Source organism: Symphalangus syndactylus, chromosome 1, assembly GCF_028878055.3.
Source record: "Symphalangus syndactylus isolate Jambi chromosome 1, NHGRI_mSymSyn1-v2.1_pri, whole genome shotgun sequence".
Classification (NCBI taxonomy): domain Eukaryota; kingdom Metazoa; phylum Chordata; class Mammalia; order Primates; family Hylobatidae; genus Symphalangus; species Symphalangus syndactylus.
In genome coordinates this window covers 12,535,369-12,555,910 of record NC_072423.2, presented here as the reverse complement: position 1 = coordinate 12,555,910, position 20,542 = coordinate 12,535,369, and the positions used below count along the sequence as shown (strand labels likewise).

The following is a 20,542-nucleotide window of genomic DNA, read 5'->3' as shown; positions in this document are numbered from 1 at the left end:
CTATTTTTAGTTCTCCACACAGCACACTTTCCCAACTTCCATACCCTTGCTCAAGTCCTCTCCCTTGCCAGAGTACTCTCTTTACCTCCTTTCTCCCACTTTCTCTGTACTGGCCAAGGGCTGAGGACTCTTTATGACTCAGCTTAGGAGTCACTTCCTGGAGGAGGCATGTACTGACCATACCCTTCCCTTCCACTAAGTGCCCTCTCAGTGCTTCCTTGATTCTTTGGTTATATCACACACACCAACTACATCGTCCATCTACATGGCTGTCTCTCTCATTGCGTCATGCGTTTTTTGAGACAATGCTGGTTAGTCTCATTGCTATCTCCAGCACCTAGCACAGTGCCTAGCACTCAGCAGATGTTCAATAAGTGTTTTTGAATGAATAAGAGCATAAATGTGATCCAGAAGATACATTTTAAGTACATGGAAAATCATAACTATATTGGAACCATACGGAGAAATGTGGATTTACTTACTTGTCACTAGCGAGAGTACCAGCAAAGTTTTAAATTTTTTCCATGACTTCTACTAAAGCTGAAATATTGTTTTATTTCTTTTCCAGTATAGAGAACAGAGGGAAAGGGAGGCTAATGTCAGCAGTAGCATGAAAATAGTTTAAAATGAAAATGTGTGCTGTAATCAACTTGGACTTGATTAAGTCCAAGTCTGAGGTGCTTGATAAATAACACAACAGGAACAATGGAGAGGGTAATGGCATTTTCATACCCTATGCTGCTGGGAGTCACATGTCAGAAACACAGCTATCTACTTTGATAAAAATAGTCTAGGAACTCTGTTGATTCGAGACGAAACTAAACCTTGGACATTAGTGTCCAAGTACGCAACTGCATCCTTTGGATCCTTCTTTCTCTCAATTCCCTCAGTGATTACCAATATCACTCCTTGCCACCCACCAGTACTCTTCTCTTTTCATTACTGTGGCACAAGTGGGGATGCATAGCCTTTACCTTGCTTTCTTATAGCACTGTTAGAATATTAAAATGAACTTCATTAAAGGATAGCAAAAAAGGAATTATGGATAAAGTACAATGATTCTGTTACAGGATCTTTGGGGTGTCGCTTTTCCGGCAGGAAACCTCTGTGGCTGGTGGCACCTTTGCCTTCAGGCCCCCTGGGCTTATTCCACCCACTTGGACTGGCAGGCAGCACTCAGCTCACGCTACTGGCTGGATCCCATGCCTGCCAAGGGTAAGCCAGGTGTGGAGGGACAAGGGGTGTGTGAGCAAGCAAGCATGGGGTTCAGCCACTGCACACAGTCAGGCACCCTGGCTGCTGCAGCAGGGCGGGGCAGCTCCAGGTGCTGGCACAGGCGCTGGCTCTCTGCAAGGCTGCAGCTGGACCAGGCACCCTGCAAGCAGCTTCCATGGCTGCCACCGGAGAATGTGGTGTTGCCCAGAAGCTTGGAGACTCCAGGAACTGCAGGGCCCCAAAGAGGGAGTCACAACCCAGGCTTCGGGAGCTCCCAGGTCTGGGGTCCCTGAAGGGCCACAGTTCTTTCCTTTTCACCTGCAACGTGGCGAGCAAGGGGTGTGTTTCAACCCTGTTTGTCTTACAGCTTTTTCAGCCCTGCCATTCAGTAGGTCCTGAGTTCTTCTCCTGCGTCCAGGAAGAATGAGGTATGTGGACACAAGAAGGGTGAGTAAGGCAAAGAGAAGGTTTATTGAGTGACACAATAGCTTAGAGGAGGCCTTGGAGTGTGTAGCTCCTCTCTGCAGCTCTCCACAGAGAGGAGGCCCTGGGAGTGGGTAGCTCTTCTAGCTTGTCCTCCTGACATATGCTCAGCCCCACCCTTATGATCTCATTAATCTTAATTACCTCCTTGTAGGCCCTGTCTCTAAATATAGTCACATGTAAGGGGGTTAAGCTTCAACATATGAATTGGGGGAGACACATGACTCAATCTATAGCAGATAAAAACCAAAGCATAGGAAGACCAAGGTGGTAAAGTAAGATAAAACAAGAGTAAAGTTAATAAGAAGATGAACTAACATTCAGTAAGTGTTTATTATGTGGAAGTATTTCCAAACATTTTATATACATATATACATTATCTCATTTAATCCTAACAATAAGACTCTGAGCTAGTGACTGTCATTCCCATGTGTCATATGGTCAAATAGTATCATAGAGAAGCAAAACATCAGGCCAAAAGACACATAGTAAACGTGACTAGTATTAATACCAGAGCCTCCATAGCCTGTTTTATACTTCTTCCCCATGGTTTTCATATTAACTATACCTGACACTTAAATTGTCCTTATATCAAGCACTGATGTAAGTATTTTATGTATTTAATGGGCATAAACTCCTTTATTATGTTAAGGGGTATATTATCACCCTAAAAAGTACTATTATAATCCCTGTTTTTAAGGTAATGAAACTGCAGTACAGAGAGGTTAAGTATCCTACCTTAACATTACATAGCTAGCTAGTAACTGGCAGAACCAGGATTCAAATCCAGGCAGTCTGGCCCCAAAGACCATGCTCTTAACTACTAAACAACAGTTCCTCTCATGCATATATAAAGATGCATTTCCTCAAGTCCTGCACAATTGCTCAAAGTGGATCTCAAATTTGGTTTTGAGCTTATTGGCTAAATCAAAGATGGTAGCAAGATTCAGAATTCATGACATAAAATCGTACCAGTTTCTCACACGCATAATATAAAAGATTGGGAGACATCTGCTTGTGAATCCATTCAATAAATATTTGTTAAGCATCTTTTATATGATTAGAAATGGCCTTTTTGGTATTTGGGTATTTGATAATGTGAACATAATTTAAAACTTCAGACCAGGCACCATGACTCACATCTGTAATCCCAGCACTTTGCAAGGCCAAGGCGGGTGGATCACGAGGTCAGGAGTTCAAGACCAGCCTGGTAAATATGGTGAAACCCTGTCTCTACTAAAAAATACAAAAATTAGCCAGGCGTGGTGGCACGCGCCTCTAGTCCCAGCTACTGGGGAGGCGGAGGCAGGAGAAATGTGGGAACCCGTGAGGCGGAGGTTGCAGTGAGCCGAGATTGCGCCACGACACTCCAGCCTGGGCGACAGGGCGAGACTCCATCTCAAAACAAACAAACAAACAAACTTCAAATGTCTTTAATTCTGCCTTGGTTAAAATTATTGTTGAAACCAGAGGCCATAAGTTCAATAGCACAGATATTAAGCACATAAAGTGTTGATACATGTGCTTTTTGGAATAAAGAACACTTGGCTTCCCTTTGTTTGGATAGATAGGAAAGGCTAGTGAATATCCACAGTTATCACAAAATTTAAATTGAATCTATATTTACTTTTTACCTGTCTTCATAAAACAGAGGGGTTTCTTTCCCTATGTGTATATACCAAGTAGGACAAAGAGATTTTCTGTAATATTGAAAGGTTTGTTTTAATAATTGCAAGGACTGTGACATAAAACCTTCAGACTGCAGGTGTTAAATTTGAGACATTACATTTGTTAAACCATTTCAGAAGATTCTGTTTTGTTCAATTAATGTAAAGTGTATTTGTCTTAGGAGGCTGATTTGTCTCAACAACCTTGTGATAATCACTTACTATGATCTCACATCTGGGGTCATAAGTAACCAAACAATTGTAAACATCGAACACATTCTTATTGATAGGAAGATATGTAAAAACATTCCTATTTGCCAAAAATTATTTTGCAAATAAAATAGGTAAATGACTCTAACTGATTAGACATTAAACACAATATAAAATCTCATTCTTTCACAATACCACTTCTGGGAGCTGGCAAGATGTGGGATTGAAAAGCAGCAAATCTCTGACTTAATGAAAATTTCCTGACATTCCACCCATGAAGTTCCTTGTCATCTCCCTGACCTCATATTGGGGTGTCCTGGGATCCAGTGTGAGGGTTCCTTTTCTTCCTACATGCACTCTCTTGGAGATCCAATCTGGTCTCAGGAATTAAATAACATCTATTATATGCAGATCTTTCCCCAGAACTCTTATTGTTCCTCTTCATTTCTCAATGTCAACAAGTCCAAAACTGACATGAACCCTCCTGCTCTTCAGCCCCAAACTTGCTCCTCTTAGTCTTCCCCTTTGTAATTAATGGCAACCCAATCCTTCTGAATTCTTAGTATAAAAACCCTGAAGTGATGCTTGATTCCTCTCCCTCTCTCTCAGACCCGACATCAATCCATATCCAAATCCTATTAAATCTAATTTCAAAGTATATCCAGAATCCAATCCCATCCCATCCCATCCCCTCCACTGCCACTGCTCTGATCCAAGCCACCTCTCTCCTTACTGCCATTGCCTCCTAACTGCTTTTCTTCCTTTCCCTGTCCCCTTCAGTCCATTCCAGCACGGCAGGCTGGATGCACTTATAATACTTTCATGGCTTATCGGGCCTAACCCTGTCTGGCTCTCTGTAACTCCTCCGGCCTCACGGAGCCACTTCTTTCCTGCTCTACTGCAGCCAGCTGGCGTCCCTCCTGCCCTGGCCTTTTGTAGGATTCCCTCTCTCGTAACAAACATTCTCCCCCGAGACATGCACGAGGCTGCCCACTCTCATCGCCTTCATGTCTTTCTCAAACGTCCCCTTCTCTGCGCGGCCTTCCTGACCACGCTATTAAACCTAAAGACTTCTCCTCGGCACTCCCCGCCTCCCTACCCTACTTAATTTTTCTCCAATGCACCTATCACCATCTGCCACACTAAGATTTTGCACATTTTTCTTGCTTATCTGTTTTCCCCCGACTCCCAAGTAAAATGTGCATCCCACAAGGACCGGGAATGCTGTTTGCTTAGTGCTCTAGCAGCAGCCCCTAGAAACGCATCTGCACACAGTAGGTGCTTCGTGTATTTACTCCAACGAGCTTGCACCACGCTTCCCCTCCACACCTGGCATGAAGATGTTCCAGTCATGGAGATTCCCACCACTAAAGGAACTGCAGAAGCTGTAAATTCGGGCATGAAAATCTGAGGAGAAACGTGTGGAGGCAAGAGGCTGGGCAGCCCCTGTGCAGCAAGCAGTTAGCCGGGGCTTCAGCGCTGGAGCTCCCCGTTGGACGTGTTGCGCTGATCCAGCTTTCCCGCCTTCGAGGGCGGCCAGAACCTTGTGTCCCGGCCCCACCCACACCAGCGCGGGCTGAGAGAATCTCTCAGGGATTCACTGGGTCATCCATGACCGGCTTTGGTCGGTTCCTGCGTTGGCGGGAAAAGTTGACCTGCATTGCGTGCCAGGAGCGCAAGGCTTGCAGGGCATGCTGGGAGAGCACAGGGAACGCTGGGAGAGCACGGGAAATACTGGGATTGGCTCCTGAGGGCCGTGAGGAGGGGACGCTCTGACTAAGGCAGGGCACGGGGCAAGCCGGGAGCCGGGAGCGTCTCCTGAGGGCCTTGAGGAGGGAGCTGAGGAGCGCGGGCTCTCAATCGACGCCCCACAGAGACCAGGAGGCCTGGCGTGGGGGGTAGCGGTTTGAAGGAGGCTCGCGGAATCGAGGGAGGCCCCCAGAGGCCCTGCCGCCCACCCGCCCTTTACTCCCCCTGAGGAGAAGCCTGGCGCAGCTGCAGTGCAGGAGGCCGTGGGCGTCGGAAGCGTTGCTTTTCCAGTTTGTAAGACCATTTTCCTGATTCTCTTCCCCCACGGTTGCGGAGGAGCAGGTCAGGGCCGCACTGAGGGGAGGATCCCGGTGCCGGTGCCATGAGGATGTTGGTTTGGATCAGGAAAAAAATTTATTCATCTGCAAAGACCGATGAGTCCCAATTTTTCGGGCATTTCATTATATTGGAAATTTATAGAATCACCTTTTAAAATGGATTTAGCCGAACCAAAGACCTTAGATTCGTTTCCACTCACGTCCATTACTGTTCTCACAGAAGCCAGGCCGGAAGAGGGGTGGGCGCTTGCCTGGGGGCAGCGGGAAGCCGGGTCTGGGGCCGCCCTGAAGCGGGAAGCCGGGTCTGGGGCCGCCCTGAACCCCGCGCCCCAGGCTGATTTTTAGGAAGAGTCCCTCGTAGCCAGAGGCCAGTGGAGCTCCCGATGGGACCGTGGTCCCAAGGCTTCGCACACGGCACTGCACGAGCTGGGCGCTGAGTTTTGGTCCTTTGGGGTTCTCTGAGTCCTCCCTCACGTGTAGAATTGTGTAGGTTCCTGTTGCCTGCTCCTAGCACTTGTTCCTTGCCCTGCTGGGGATTAAGAACAAAGATGAAATCCTGGGACAGAAACGTAGTGGAGCGACTCCCTGGACAGGATGTTAATAGCGCATCCGTAGATCATAATAAGGCTTGGCCCACTTTTTGAGCTTCACAATATAGTTCTACAGCCTAGCCAAAGAAAACAACATTCTTTTTGAATCTGCAAGTTTTGCCAACTAGGAACTCACAAAATTAAAATTAAACAATAGTAATAATTCTAATAAATTCATGCTTATCCCTGAACAGATCACTCTTGTTTACATACAGTGTTGCAATCCGTGAGTATTTGAAGATTGGCAAAACGGGAGGACTTGCACCCAGGAATTTTTTGGTGACCTGGAATTTACATTCCTACTGTAATTTAGAGGAAAAATTAGAGAGAAAGTAATTTTAGGCCGGGCGCAGTGGCTCACGCCTGTAATCCCAGCACTTTGGGAGGCGGAAGTGGGTGGATCACTTGAGCCCAGGAGTTTGAGACCAGCCTGGCCAACGTGGCGAAATCCCATTTCTACTAAAACACAAAAATTAGCTGGGCGTGGCGGTACACATCTGTAATCCCAGCTACTTGGGAGGCTGAAGCAGGAGAATCGCTTGAACCTGGGAGGTGGAGTTTGCAATGAGCCTAGATCGAGCCACTGCACTCCAGCCTGGGCGACCAAGCGAAGCTCGGTCTCAAAAAGAGAAAAAAAGAAAGTAATTTTAGTGGGAAATGTGCGTTAGAAATGAAAGTAACAGATCACAAACTTTCACCTATGTTTTTGACCTGTTTTCTTTAAAATATGTATTTGTCCTGGGCCTAAGCCGTATTCAGCCTTTGCCATGTATTTTACCTTGATCATTATTGATGCTCGCTACTAAAAACCTTCAGGTGAAGAGAATTAAAATTGTGAAGTCAGCGGTGTTTACCCTGGAACTTTGTACTTTTTTTTTTAACTTTTCAAAACGTCAAATCAGAAAGGGAATATTTTTATTTTTAATGATACCAGGAATCATCTTAATTCATCAACACCTTGTGTGAATTTGTGTTAACCTTTGTAAGAGTACTTCTATTTTTAAAAGAACCAAGTGGTTCTCTAGTGATGAGAATTTCAAACACTGTGATGCTAGAGTGAGGGAGATGTGTTGGAGCCAAAGGGCATTGCCGGCATTCCTCAGATGACACCAAAAACTCATTTCAGTACTGTGATCAGAAGGCTGGTCACACTGCACATTACTGGGCCAGTATGCTATTATTTCTTAAAAAGAAAAAACATGTTGATGTTGAAAAGTTGAAAGTACTAGAATCCAGCTTACTTTTTCCCCGATGTATTTGTGCATGTTAGTGTACTGAAGCTTCACTGGGTTGCTTTACTTTTATATTCCAGTTTTTGTTACTGTAGTAAAACGTAATGTAGACTTCAAAGGTATACCTTATGAATTATCAACTGTAAACTGTGCCTCCAATAGAATTTGAAAGCTGGATAATTTAGTGGAAACAAAAACTAGGTAACAATTTAGAGACTTCAGTAAACATTTTCTTTCATGTACAATGAAAAATAATATATTCCTCAACCTTGAAGTGCTTTACAGAAAAATCTGAAACAACAAAATTCTTTGCTATACATTTTGACTTTTAAAAAATAGTTATTGTTATAGAAAAAGGAGTGATGAAAATATTCTAAAATTTATTGCAGTGATGGCTGCACAACTTTGAATACAGTAAAAAACAGTGAATTGTACACATTAAATGGGTGAATTTTATGTCATGTGAACTGTATCTTAGTAAAACTTGTACCAAAAATCCTAAAAAATCATTAGAAGAACTTAAAGGTAAATGGCAGTGATACTTAACTGCTGAAGTTTGCAAACTAACTTGTTTGTATCATCCTATTCTAAAACAATATCAAATATTGTGTGCTGACTTGGTATTGGAACTCTATTGGTAAGATAATTTACTACCTTTTTTCGCTGTTTATTTTTAAAGGCCTGATTGCTGAGACACTCAGTCAGGAAAGTATGAATGATTCTAGGCAGCAGTCTCTGTTCTTCATCACACTTCCAGATTTAAACAAACTCTGTGCTGTCAGAATAATACTGAGTAATAAGGTGGCAGATACTGAGATTAGGACTATACAAATGAAGATGTGCAGGTAAAAAATACATCTTATAACTAAGACTTTTAAAACTTTAAGACCTATAAAAGCTGTTTAGAGTAATTTTCTATAAAGTAAAATACTCATTCACTCAATTTGTGTTTATAATTTTAAAATAAAGGAAGTCAGATTTTGTTTTGACCAGGTATATTGGATTATATTTAAGGAGGGATTTAAAATACTTGCAATAGAATTATCTCATTGTTGAGTTTTTATATTTGTGACCTCATATGTGCTTTTTAAAAGTTTAAAATATCCACAGGCATTCATGAATTAAATTCAGGCTCCCAGAAACTTAGAGGTCCTAATTAATCAATATTTATGAAATACCTACTGTTTTCCAGTAGGTATTTCCAGTAGGTGGGGCACTTAGAGATCCTATAAACATCGTAGATTAGTATAGTTTCTTAATTCTCAAGTCAGTATGAGACACTGAGGAGTATTTCTCTAGGATCTGTCTCAAAATATCTGATCCCACGTAGTTGTTGAAAAACAGCTTAAGAGGGCCAGGCGTGGTGGCTCACGCCTGTAATTCCAGCGCTTTGGGAGGCCGAGGTGGGAGGATCATGAGGTCAGGAGTTCAACACCAGCCTGGCCAACATGGTGAAACCCCATCTCTACTAAAAATAAAAAAAATTAGCTGGGCATGGTGGCAGGCACCTGTAATCCCAGCTACTCAGGAGGCTGAGGCAGGAGAATCGCTTGAACCCGGGAAGTAGAGGTTGCAGTGAGCCAAGACTATGCCACTGCACTCTAGCCTGGGCAACAGAGCAACACTCTGTCTCAAAAAAAAAAAAAAAAGAAAAGAAAAGAAAAGAAAAACAGCTTAGAGGAAACCTAAAGTATAATTCCATGATTACTGAGGACCCTCCTTTAAATTGTTTGAGGCACTCAAAGGAAGAGTCATAGAATATATGAGAAGATTCTATATTTAAATGAATTGCTTAGAGAAGAACAAACAACTAGAAGATACCCAGAGGCAAGAAATAAGGAAGCCACTTTTGGGGTGTCCTTCATTTTCCTCTTATTTACAAAGCTTTTCTTCTCTCCATTGCATATTTTCCCACCCAAGGGCATCAGGGAGCCTGTACCCTTCCTGCTAAAGTATAATTTGATACCTGTTAAGGACTTAATCTGTGACTCCTTTTGGAAATACTAAAATAGGTAGAAAACCTGAAGTGAGGTTTTTCTTCTGCTTGCCCTCAAATTGAAGGTAGCCATGCCCACAGAGTGGGGTTATCTTAACTCACCCTCCCGGTAATTGACAGAGAGTCTTGAATAGAGAGAGCTCTGCTTATTAGCATTTGGCTGTGTCAGGTAATGGCAGGCCTTGCCAAGGCAAGTACCTGGTATACCTTGGTTCCAACAAATATGAAGCCACCAGAAACAGATCAGCCCATGTTGCTTTTTAAGGTAACCCCATACACATCCTAATGGTTATTTTAATTTGTTTCTTTGATGATTAGTAATGTTGAAGGTTTTCAGATTTCCAGCTGTATTCTTTTTGTGTTTTTCCTATCTTTCCCTGGAACCTTGAAATGAAATTATTAATGGTAATTTGATTCTGATGATGTTTGTTTGAAGTTCATTTGGCTGTTGAAACCACTACCCAGTTCTTTCTGGCTTGGGAAGAACTTCCTTTCTGAAGGAAAAGGATTTAGTCAGTAGTTCTAAATGTTTAAGTGGTTGGTAACTTCACTGATAGGTGAATCCTTAGACTCTTGCCTCTGGTGCCCCCTGCCCACCACCTTTTTTTTGTTTTAAAGGAAAAATGGAAGAAATAGGAGTTAAAGGAGACAGATTCTTCACTGTGTGTAGATTTCTTCAAGTATATAGGACAAAAATTGAGTTCTAAAAGATGAATTTAGGTTCACAGATGAAAGGTTGAGAAATTCAGATGCAGGGACAAGTTCTCAAGTTAGCATTAGTATATAAAATTTCCTAATTCTCTTAAGTCAAATATTGCCTGAGTACCTACACCTACACTGTTCAAGGTGCTATGCTAAGTGTGGGGAGAGAAAGTCTCTAACACAATTGTTGCCTAGGAGAAACTTAACATTTTAGCTAAGCAAAGGTTTAAAATATTCCAATAAAGTAAAAACGGACAGTGAGTATATTAGTCTGTTTTCACACTGCTGTAAAGAATTACCTAAGACTGGATAATTTATGAAGAAAAGAGGTTTAATTGACTCATAGTTCTGCAAGCTTAACAGGAAGCATGATTGGAGGCCTCAGGAAACTTAAAATCATGTCAGAAGGGTGAAGGGGAAGCAAGCACCTTCTTCTAATGACAGCAAGAGAGAGAGGTTGGGGGAGGAAGTGCTACACACTTTTAAACAAGATCTAATGAGAACTCACTATCACTAGAACAACATGGGGGAAATCCGCCCCCACGATCCAATCACTTCCCACCAGGTCCCTCTGCCAACACTGGGGATTATAATTCAACATGAGATTTGGGTGGGGACACAGAACCAAACCATACCAGTGAGCAGGTCCACTTTGTAATATATTTCATCTCCACAGGCAATTGCTGTTTTTGCATCAAGATATTCTTACATCACCTGTGTCTGGAATATTAAACCAAATCTGGGTGGTGATGGCGGTTAGTATTTTAATATTTTGTGAAATGTTATTACTAGTTGAGAACAATGTTGATAAATAATAATTTAGGTATTATAGCTAAAGTTAAGATGTTTATGAGGATTAATTGATTAATCACAATGTGTTACAGGTTAATTGGATTATTAACAAACTAATATTGAAATGCCTGATGTTTAAAATCCATTTTTGTGGTTCTAATTTAACATTTATTTTTCTCATTATAAATGCTAAGATAAAGACTATTAATGAATAAAACATGCTACAGTATAATTTTTAAGATAGCATGGGCTTGATACATTTTATCATATTTTATTCTTTAGACTAAAAGGAAAAACTTTCTATTTCAACAAATCTCCAGTTGTTTTTAAAGAACTTGGATCAACATTTCTTCTAATGGAACACTTTATTTAAAAATATTTTTACACTTAAAATTTTAAAATTAGTATGAGAAACATATTTCCCAATTCTGTATGTAAGCCTGAATTATAATGAAGTGCCAAAAATCTTTCTAAAAATCATATTATCCTGAGATTTTTATCAAAAATCTTTCTGGAAATTCCATTTTTCTGATATTGTAATTCCCAGAATCCAGTGAAATCAGCATTTATTGACAATGCTGATAAATCATCTAAAAGTTTAGTTCTTTTATTTTTCTCCTAGGTCTTGGTTATAATGTCCATCTCGTATTTTCCCTCCCTCCCCCCTTCTCTCCCTCCCTTCCTTCCTTTTTTTGAGACAGGGTATGGCTCTCTTGACCAGGCTGGAGTGCAGTGGCTCCATCTCGACTCACTGCTACTTCCACCTCCCAGGCTCAAGTAATCCTCCTCCATCAGCCTCTCGAGTAGCTAGGACTACAGGTGCATGCCAACATGCTCAGCTAATGTTTTGTATTTTGTGTAGAGAGAGGGTTTCCCCGTGTTTCCCAGGCTGGCCTCGAACTCCTGAGCTCAAGCAATCCTCCCACCTCGACCTCTCCAAGTGCTTAGATTACAGGCTTGAGCCACTGTGCCCAGCCATATTTTCTTATTCTTAATATAGTTTTTTTAAAAGGCAAGCTGTTGGTGAACAAGTAAATTAATATCTTATTCGTATCTTTTTCTACCTAAACATCTTTATGGAACAAGGACATTATTTTAGAGTACTAGTAAATTCAGGTATGTGAATTTGAGCAAGGGCAATGAGAGGAAAGTAGCTATCTGTTTTTAAAAAATGTATTGCTTTCTTACAAAGGTATTCTGTAAAAAAAAAAAAGTTGATGTTTAAAAGTAGAAAATGGGATTACATACATACTATTTTGAAACTTGCCATTCATTTCCCCTTTAACAACCTTTCCTGGATATCTTTCCATGTCAGTACACGTATCTTCCTCAGTTTTAAGGCTGTGAAATATTTCATTGTATGGATGTATAGTAATTTACTTAATACTTTCCAGTGTACATCTGAGTCTGTGCTGTTACAGTGTTTCAGAAAGCATCATTGAAATCGTATCACTTTTATTTGTCTGATGGTTTGTCAGTTACATTTTTAGAGGTAGATTGTAATACACTTTAAACTATAATATAGATACTGCTAAATTGCTGTCTGAAAAGCTTTTTGCTGGATTGCATGTTAACAAATAGTCTGGGAGAAAACCTGTTTTTCCATACCCTCACGAACACTGTAGATATTCACGCCTTTAAATAGTTGTCAGTCTGTTAGGTTACAAATAATATTTTCCTTTAATTTGTATTCCTTTTATTAATGAGTTGGAGCACTGAGACCTTTGAACATGATCTTCCATTTATGTCTATTTTCCTTATTCATGCCTAAGGATTCTATATTAAGAAAGGTGTGAAATATTTATTATACAAAATTTATTGACCTTTTCCTTTATATGGATACTGGGATCATGTCACTCCTAGAAAGGCTTTCCTCACTTTGAAAATGTGCCCACAGATTCCAATTCAGGGAGAGAATGATCATCACTTCTTCTCCAAGGCACAAACCCTAATTGGATGATGGCCTGGTTCTTTGCAGAATAATGCTTAAACTCTTTCTTTATTGCATTATTTAATTATATATTTATGTTAAGTCCTTTTTATAAATGTGGATTTTTGTTACAGATACCATTTTATAAAGCAAGAAAACTTAATGCCTATGTTGAAAAATATGGAGCTAAGGTAAGTGTTAAAAAATGATATTAATACCATATGTTGTTTATAGTGATTAATATGTTCCACTCCTTTTGTCAACAAACAAAAACTGGAGTATCTTCTCATACACCATTGTTATGCATATGAAAGAACCCAACAAATTTTTTCTAACAATTATTATGTGCACAATTACTGTAGAAAGAGGATAAGAGGCTTTTTTGCTGGATGCTTTATTTCAGGCATTTTATGTGGCATAATCTTATTTGCCATATACATCTTCAAATAAGTGAATCTCATCATTTTCACAGATAAACCCAGAGAGATGAGATTATTGTCCACATTATATAGCTAATATGTAGAGAAATAAAACATTATAGATTGTATTCCACATGGTGATGAGCTTCTGGATCTTCACAAAAGGAAAGATGAATACAGTGGTTAGCGTTCATTTACTGAGACCTCTCTGTGTCTCAGTAAATTGAGTCATGGAGCCTTGACTAGAGCTCCTTTCATGCCTCTGCATGTAACTCTGAGACACTGTGTCATTGGTTATCCCAGAAGCCCATCCAGCTGTTACTGCTGGCCTCTGTTCCTAAGTCTAGTAGAGTTTGGGATAATGAGGTTTCTAGTCATCTTTAAAATGAGATGTTGCCTTTAGGTCCTATGCAAGTAAAATGTCAGTAACACTTTCCAGTTCCCTGAGAAATCTTTGAATGACCTGAAAGCTGGTTCCGGCCATCAGTTACAATCTGTGGGAAAACAGTATTATTCAGGAGCAATGAGGAAAGAATATGTTTACATCTTTTTGCTGAGACCAGTCTTTGGTCATCTAAGGATTCCGGTTATCTTGAAAGGCCATTTACAAGCTAGCTACGAGAACCAGATTTACAGTATGTCATTCACCTAGAACTAGGACTTGGGTCTTTAAGCAATCTCTACCATATTCTATTATTTATTAAGGCCTAAGAATAGGTAACATTTTAGTATAGCAGATCCTTGAGTAAATTAATTTTGTTCAACATTGTTTCAATATAACATTAATGAGAAAGGAAAATAATTCGGTTCCCAGCCAAGGCCACTGTCTGTGTGGTTTGCACCGTCTCCTCTTGTCTGGGTGGGTTTTCTTTTGATACTCCAGGTTCCTCCCGCATCCCAAATGCACACACATTAAGTGAGTTGGCATGTATAAAGTGTTCCAGGCTGAGTAAATGTGGGCATGTGTGTGTTTGCCCTGCAATGGAATGGAGTCCTGTCCAGGTCTGGTGCCCACCTTGCGCCTGGAGCTGCCAGGATAGGCTCTGGCCACCCACCACCCTGAACTAGAATAAGCTAGTTGGAAAATAAATGAATAAATTGATGCATGAATACAAATTATTATAAAATAAATGTTCATAAAGTATACAATAATCATAAAGATGCACTACGGTAAATGATGCGGTACAAAAGCACTCAGGGAGCCTGTCATATTTGTGATTGTTTTGAACTGTGTGGTAGTAGGAGGTGCTCCTTACAATTTTCGCTTTGCAAACATTTATTCCTTGATTTTACCCACCGCCACTACTACCACTGTCATTCACTGATTCACCAAAAATTGGGTAAATAATTCTTACTTGTTTTTATTAATCTTTCTTAAATGTATGTATAGCTCACATTTATTTCAATGTTAATATTACAAGTGTTTTTGGTCTTTATTTAAAAGCTTGGTGGTTTTTGGTGACCAGAACTATGCCATAGGAACTTTTATTTATATCAGCCTATAGTTTTAGCAATAGCCAAAACCAATATAACAAAATTGGTTTTGTTATATGTCGTTTTGCTTAAAGTCATGGTTTGTAAGAACTTATCAATGACATTAAATGAGGACTTACTGTATTGATTTAATAAAGTAACATTTATACTAAGCATCATCATTTTTATGTGTACTTTGTTAAAAATGAAAAATTAAGAAAATACACCCATAGTCCTTATACAATAATAAAAATGCTTTGTCCTATATTTTTCTTCCACCTTGTTAATTCACACCTGTGACTTCATCAGTACAAGGTGCCACATCTCCAAAATGTTTAAGATTTTTCTGTTTACACTCTTATCTTTTTTCCATGTATCTCAGTTTCTATTCCTATAAACTAAATTTTTGTTACCTTCACTAGACTTTCCAACCCTGAATTCTTTATTATTCACAAGCTTTCTTGCAGTATCACTTTTCTACCCTCATTGAGCCTTTATGGTTTTGCTCAGTTTTTCTTTATATGAGTACTTTTCACATAATCATAATCAGCAGATATTTATTGAACATCTGTAATATATCAAGCACTCTACTTGATTCTGGGGATAAAGCTGTGAACCAGATAAAGTCTCTGCCCTTGGTAATCTTATAGGTCTTATTTTTCTAGTTTCTTATTGTGGAAGCTGAGGTCATTGATATGAGAATTTCTTTGTTTTGTAATATAGAGACATTTCTTCCTAAACACGTTCGTGCTGTACATTTCTTCCTAAACACGTTTTGTTTTGATTTTCTTCAGTTAAAATACGTTCTAATTCCTGTTTGATTTCTTTTTTGATCTATGGGTTATTTTGAAGTGTGTTATATAATTTCCAAATATTTGAGGATTTTCCAGGGATCTTTTTGCTATTGATTTCCAGTGTAATTGTTGTTAGAGAATACGTTCTTTATAACTTGAATCTTTTTAAATTAATTGAGATTATTTTATGCTCCAGAATATAGTCTATCTTAGTAAATGTTCCTTGTCCATTTGAGAAGAATGAGTATTCTATAAATGTGTCATCAAGTATTCTGTAAATGTTTATTGGGTCACATTGGTTGATAGTGTTTTTAAGTCTGCTATATTCTCACTTATGTTCTGTTCACTTGTATCAGTTATTAAGAGAGCAGTATTGAAGTCTTTACCTGTAATTATGAATTTGTCTGTTTCTCCTTGAAGTTCTGTTCGTAGCTCTTAGACAGTTGCCACAAACTTTCCAAAATGAGGCTGCCCTTGGTTATTTTGGAGGAGCTTCTTAGAGAGATAACAATCCATTGTTCATGCACATCCTGAAAGCAGTTTTCCCTGCAATGGGAGTCACTTACATAGAAAAGGTGGTACAGAATTTGTCCTTGACTTTAGCTGAAGTGATAACTCACACCATCTTTGCACTGCAAGGCATCCAGGTCACCAACCAGGATGGTTCTGAATGACAGAATTGCCCCATACTTCCTCCTTGCATGCCAAGGCTGAGTCTGTGCTGATAGATTTTGCTGTATCTGGATTAATTCCTTGGGCCATAGAGAAAGTCAATGCAGAAATTCCTCTCTGAGGAAGACCCTGGTGGTTTATGGGATTTGTTCAGCTGTTTGGGTCTGGGCCCCTGGGGCCATGTTTGAGGTCAGCATTATGGAGTCCTAATGATAGTAGCCTTAATTAAATTCTGTATGAGACAAACTGCAGAAATTTGGTTCCATCCTCTGCCAACAGATTATTCAGTTATGTCCTGGAAACATTCACCAGAAGTCAAAATGGTACAAAAATTAGAGATGGATAATATTGGGAGACAATTTTCCTCGGCTTTCTCATGCTTCTGCATGTCCTTTTTCACAGACGCAAAGCCAGCAATTTTTTCTGGACTGTATTTTCAGGATGTTTATTTACCAAACAGCCTTGACTCTTTCTCCAGCCTTGGGTAGCTTCCTCACATGTCTGTGCTAATCCATACTCAGCTGATTACTCAAAAGAGACTCTCTGTTGACCTCCAGAGTTTGCTTTCTGTGCAGCTCCCATACTTTGCACTGAAAACTCTAGCTTCCTAGACTCTCAGCTCTGTCTCCTCAATTCAGGGAGACTACTGGCCTGTTTCTAGGTTCCCCTGCTCTGTACTGCAGCCTAGAAACCCTCTATCATCAAGAAGCTGGGGAAATCCTAGGGCTTATCTTGTTCATTTCCCATCTTTTGGGGTCACTTTTCTTTGTTGCCTGGTGTCTGATATGTTGTGAACTGTTATTTCATATAACTTGCCTGGTGTTTTAGGCATTTCAAGTGGGAGGATAAATCTGGTTCCTATTACTTATTGGTCTTAATTGTAAGTGAAAATCTTAATTTTTAAAATTAATTTTGTATTATACAAATAGAGATATTCTCTTGGTTGTGTGTGCCCATGTAAGTATGTGTTGTTTTCTACAGTTGTGGCAGGCAAGGTGTCACTAACTCAGGCCTCCATTACAACTGTCCCAGCACTGACTGAGTAGCAGGGTTAAACATTAAAAGCTAATTGAGCCCATGCCCTTATACAAAGGCTGGAATGTAACAAAGAGCCCACCAAGAGTTTTGCCTAGGCTTTTCCTGGGCCTTGAAGCATGACAAGATAACGGAGGAATTCTCAACCGGACCCTTTTAAGATTAAACAAGTTTTATTGTGAGTCTGAAGAAACTCCCCAGGCCTCCACAGACAAGTTTATTGGGGTCTAAAGGAACTCCCCAAACCTTTATGATTTAGCAGGAGAGAAGATAATGGTAATCACCTCAGCACTTAGACCCATTTAGATTAAGTAAACTTAATGAGGCTCCAGAAAAAGGTCTTCAGGACTCAGACCTTAGCTATAGATGAAAAGAAGTTAATCACTTATATCTTTAGATAAATGCACACTTACACATAGACATATAGCTTAGAAGGTATATAAGCTCTGGAAAACTTTGTAATTTTGAGTTGGTCTGGCAATAATTTCCAGGCCTTCTCCCTGTAACCAGTTGCAGAAAATAAAAACTGTCTTCCTCTCCAGTTCATTTGCATCTCGTTATTGGGCCACAAGAAATAGCAGCCCAACGTTCAGTTTGGTCCAGGAACAGAGTGAACAATAATGAGAACTATTACAAGTTTGTCCTTGTTTGGATTTCTCTCTGTGGAGCAGAATACAAACTAAAGATCAAGGGTTTTAGCACAGAACTCCCAAGATTTAGACTTACTGGCCAGGGTAAGCAGGTAGTATTTGGCCATGATAGCATGACAATAGCAGTGGTTTTGAAGTGAATATATTTTAACACTTCTTTAACTTTAGAACCAGATAGGATTAGCTCTAGAATACCCGAGTTTGTTGGGTGGTGATCTAAATGGGCAATCATTTCCTATTAGTATATACATACACAGCAATTGCTCTAAATTGGCCCATATTTTGCCATTTAATATTTTTAGATGGAGGCTCCACAAAGAGTAATTCCTGTAATTCTTCAGAACTGCCTTTCATATTCATTCATGGCTAGACTTGCTCCAGCCTGGAATAGAACAGGCCATCTCTTGATACAAGGTAACTTTATCTTTTTAGTCACTGGGGCTTTCTGAACTAGATTACTTCTGTTATGTGTGTATTAGTCTGTTCTCATGCTGCTAATAAAGACATACTGGAGACTGGATAATTTATAAAGGAAAGGTTTAGTGGATTCACAGTTCCACATGGCTGGAGAGGCCTCACAATCATGGCAGAAGACAAAGGAAAAGCAAAGGGACATCTTACTTGGCAGCAGGCAAGAGAGTGTGCTCATGGGAACTTCCTTTTATAAAACCATCAGATCTCATGAGACTTATTCACTATCATGAAAACAGCACATGGAAGCCCCACCCCCATGATTCGATCATCTCCCACTGGGTCCTTCCCACAACATGTGGGAATTATGGGAGCTACAATTCAAGATTCAGGGGGGGACACAGCCAAACCATATCAATGTGCATCTGTTCTTAATTTTAAGATATATAGTTTTTAGAAAATAATTCTTAAAACTGACCTAACTAAGCAATCTCAAGCAAGCCCACAACAACATGTCATTTCTTTACCTTGGGATTATATACAGAGGCCTGATGTTTCTTTAAAAAAATTAGTATATAATACTTTATACTTAAGGAATAAGTGTAAGTTACAAAGCAGTATGATAAAATGAACACAATACTGTTAAAACAGAAGCTATCCTGAATTTTTCTTGAAGTCTGACTGTTTTCTAAATATTTTATAGCAGGAAATAGATATTTGGGGGAAGAATTGGGTATTTCCATCCTTTTAATTGAAGAGATACCTTTTGAATGATTATATTTTTTCAGCTCTCATCAGATATTACTTCATATAACAACTGCATTTTAAAGTATTTTCTTTAGCTTTGATAATTTCACATCAAGCATAGTTATAAATATCAAGCATGATTATTTATGAGTTGTAATAATATGTCATATTCTATGATTTTTTTAAGGAAGAGATTTTCTTTCTCAGATGGGAAAACAAAGTGCTGTTGGTAAGTAAAAATGCATAAGTCAATAGATAAAACAATATAATTCATAGTTGCTAAAGAAAACAGTATCATATGCTGGGCACAGTGGCTCACGCCTGTAATCCCAACACTTTGGGAGGCCGAGGTAGGTAGATTGTTTGAGCCCACAAGTTCAAGACCAGCCTGGGCAACATGGTAAGACCCCATCTCTACAAAATTATTAGCCAGGTACTATGCCTGTAGCCCCATCTACTTGGGAGGCTGAAGTGGAGGGCCAGTTGAGCACAGGAGGTTGAGGCTGCAGTGAGCCATGATTGCGCCACTGCATTCCAGCCTGGGTGACAGAGCAAGACCCTATTTAAAAAAAAAACAAAACAAACAAACAAAAAAAAACCAATAACATAGATCATTGGGTTGTATAATTATTGATTAATTAGGTTGTATAAGACCTTAATCAGATAGTATTGTAATCAGAATTTCACCTGGGAAATCACTTCTTATTCAAAATGTACATTCTAGACTGTATGAGAAAAATTCATCTTAATTGGAAAAAGCTATATTTTTATTCTCTCTACTTAAAGAAAATCATGACTGTGAAGGAGTTTAATTCTGTAGGCATTTATAATGTATAGTTTCCAGAATCATATCATCAAAAATTCTTTAGTACTGATGTAAGTCAAAACTTTATTTCTTATAAGAATAGGATTCATTTTCTCCTTAAAAAATTGGAAAAAGAGACACAGATGATCTAAACTATACAGTTTACTACATGGCCTAATCCAGTTCTTTCATTGATTTGCATGGTTGTGTTTCAGATAGACGCTTCCCTAAACAGTAGTCCAGAGATAGCAGATAGATGAGAATCCTGAGTCACCACCGTAGACATTATTAATCAATCATGGTAGCTTTTCACATCATTTGGGCATAGCCTTAAAATCCTGACCTGTAATCTACAGATGTTAGATCTGGGTTGACTTTCCAGCTGAAGCCTGTTTTCTCTCCTTGCACTAGTTGTATGTTTAATTTGTGTAGTGTCAGTCAGTGTGCCCAACCTCTGGGTGCATGGATTCATTACCTACATCTAGTTTCATCTCCAAACACTGTCATGAGACTACAGCTGTAGGGATTAAAAATAACAGTTTAGGAGAGGAAAATTCCTCACTCCTGTGTTAGGATTTGTTTTCTTTTACTTTTATTGAAATGTAATACACAAATTTTAAGTGTCTAGCTCA

General features: G+C 39.6%; 1 protein-coding gene across 1 annotated transcript in view; it reads left to right on the top strand.

The window, feature by feature from the left end:
* The first annotated feature begins 5,591 nt into the window (after window positions 1-5,591).
* C1H18orf63 (chromosome 1 C18orf63 homolog) overlaps window positions 5,592-20,542 on the top strand; it is a 48,349-nt gene continuing 33,398 nt past the window's right edge. Inside the window, exons 1-6 of the mRNA XM_055296470.2 lie at window positions 5,592-5,618; window positions 8,164-8,329; window positions 10,859-10,937; window positions 13,039-13,095; window positions 18,250-18,361; window positions 19,293-19,334. Coding sequence (XP_055152445.1) covers window positions 8,196-8,329; window positions 10,859-10,937; window positions 13,039-13,095; window positions 18,250-18,361; window positions 19,293-19,334 — 424 coding nt within the window. The 5' untranslated portion in view covers window positions 5,592-5,618; window positions 8,164-8,195. The remainder of the gene's footprint in view (window positions 5,619-8,163; window positions 8,330-10,858; window positions 10,938-13,038; window positions 13,096-18,249; window positions 18,362-19,292; window positions 19,335-20,542) is intronic.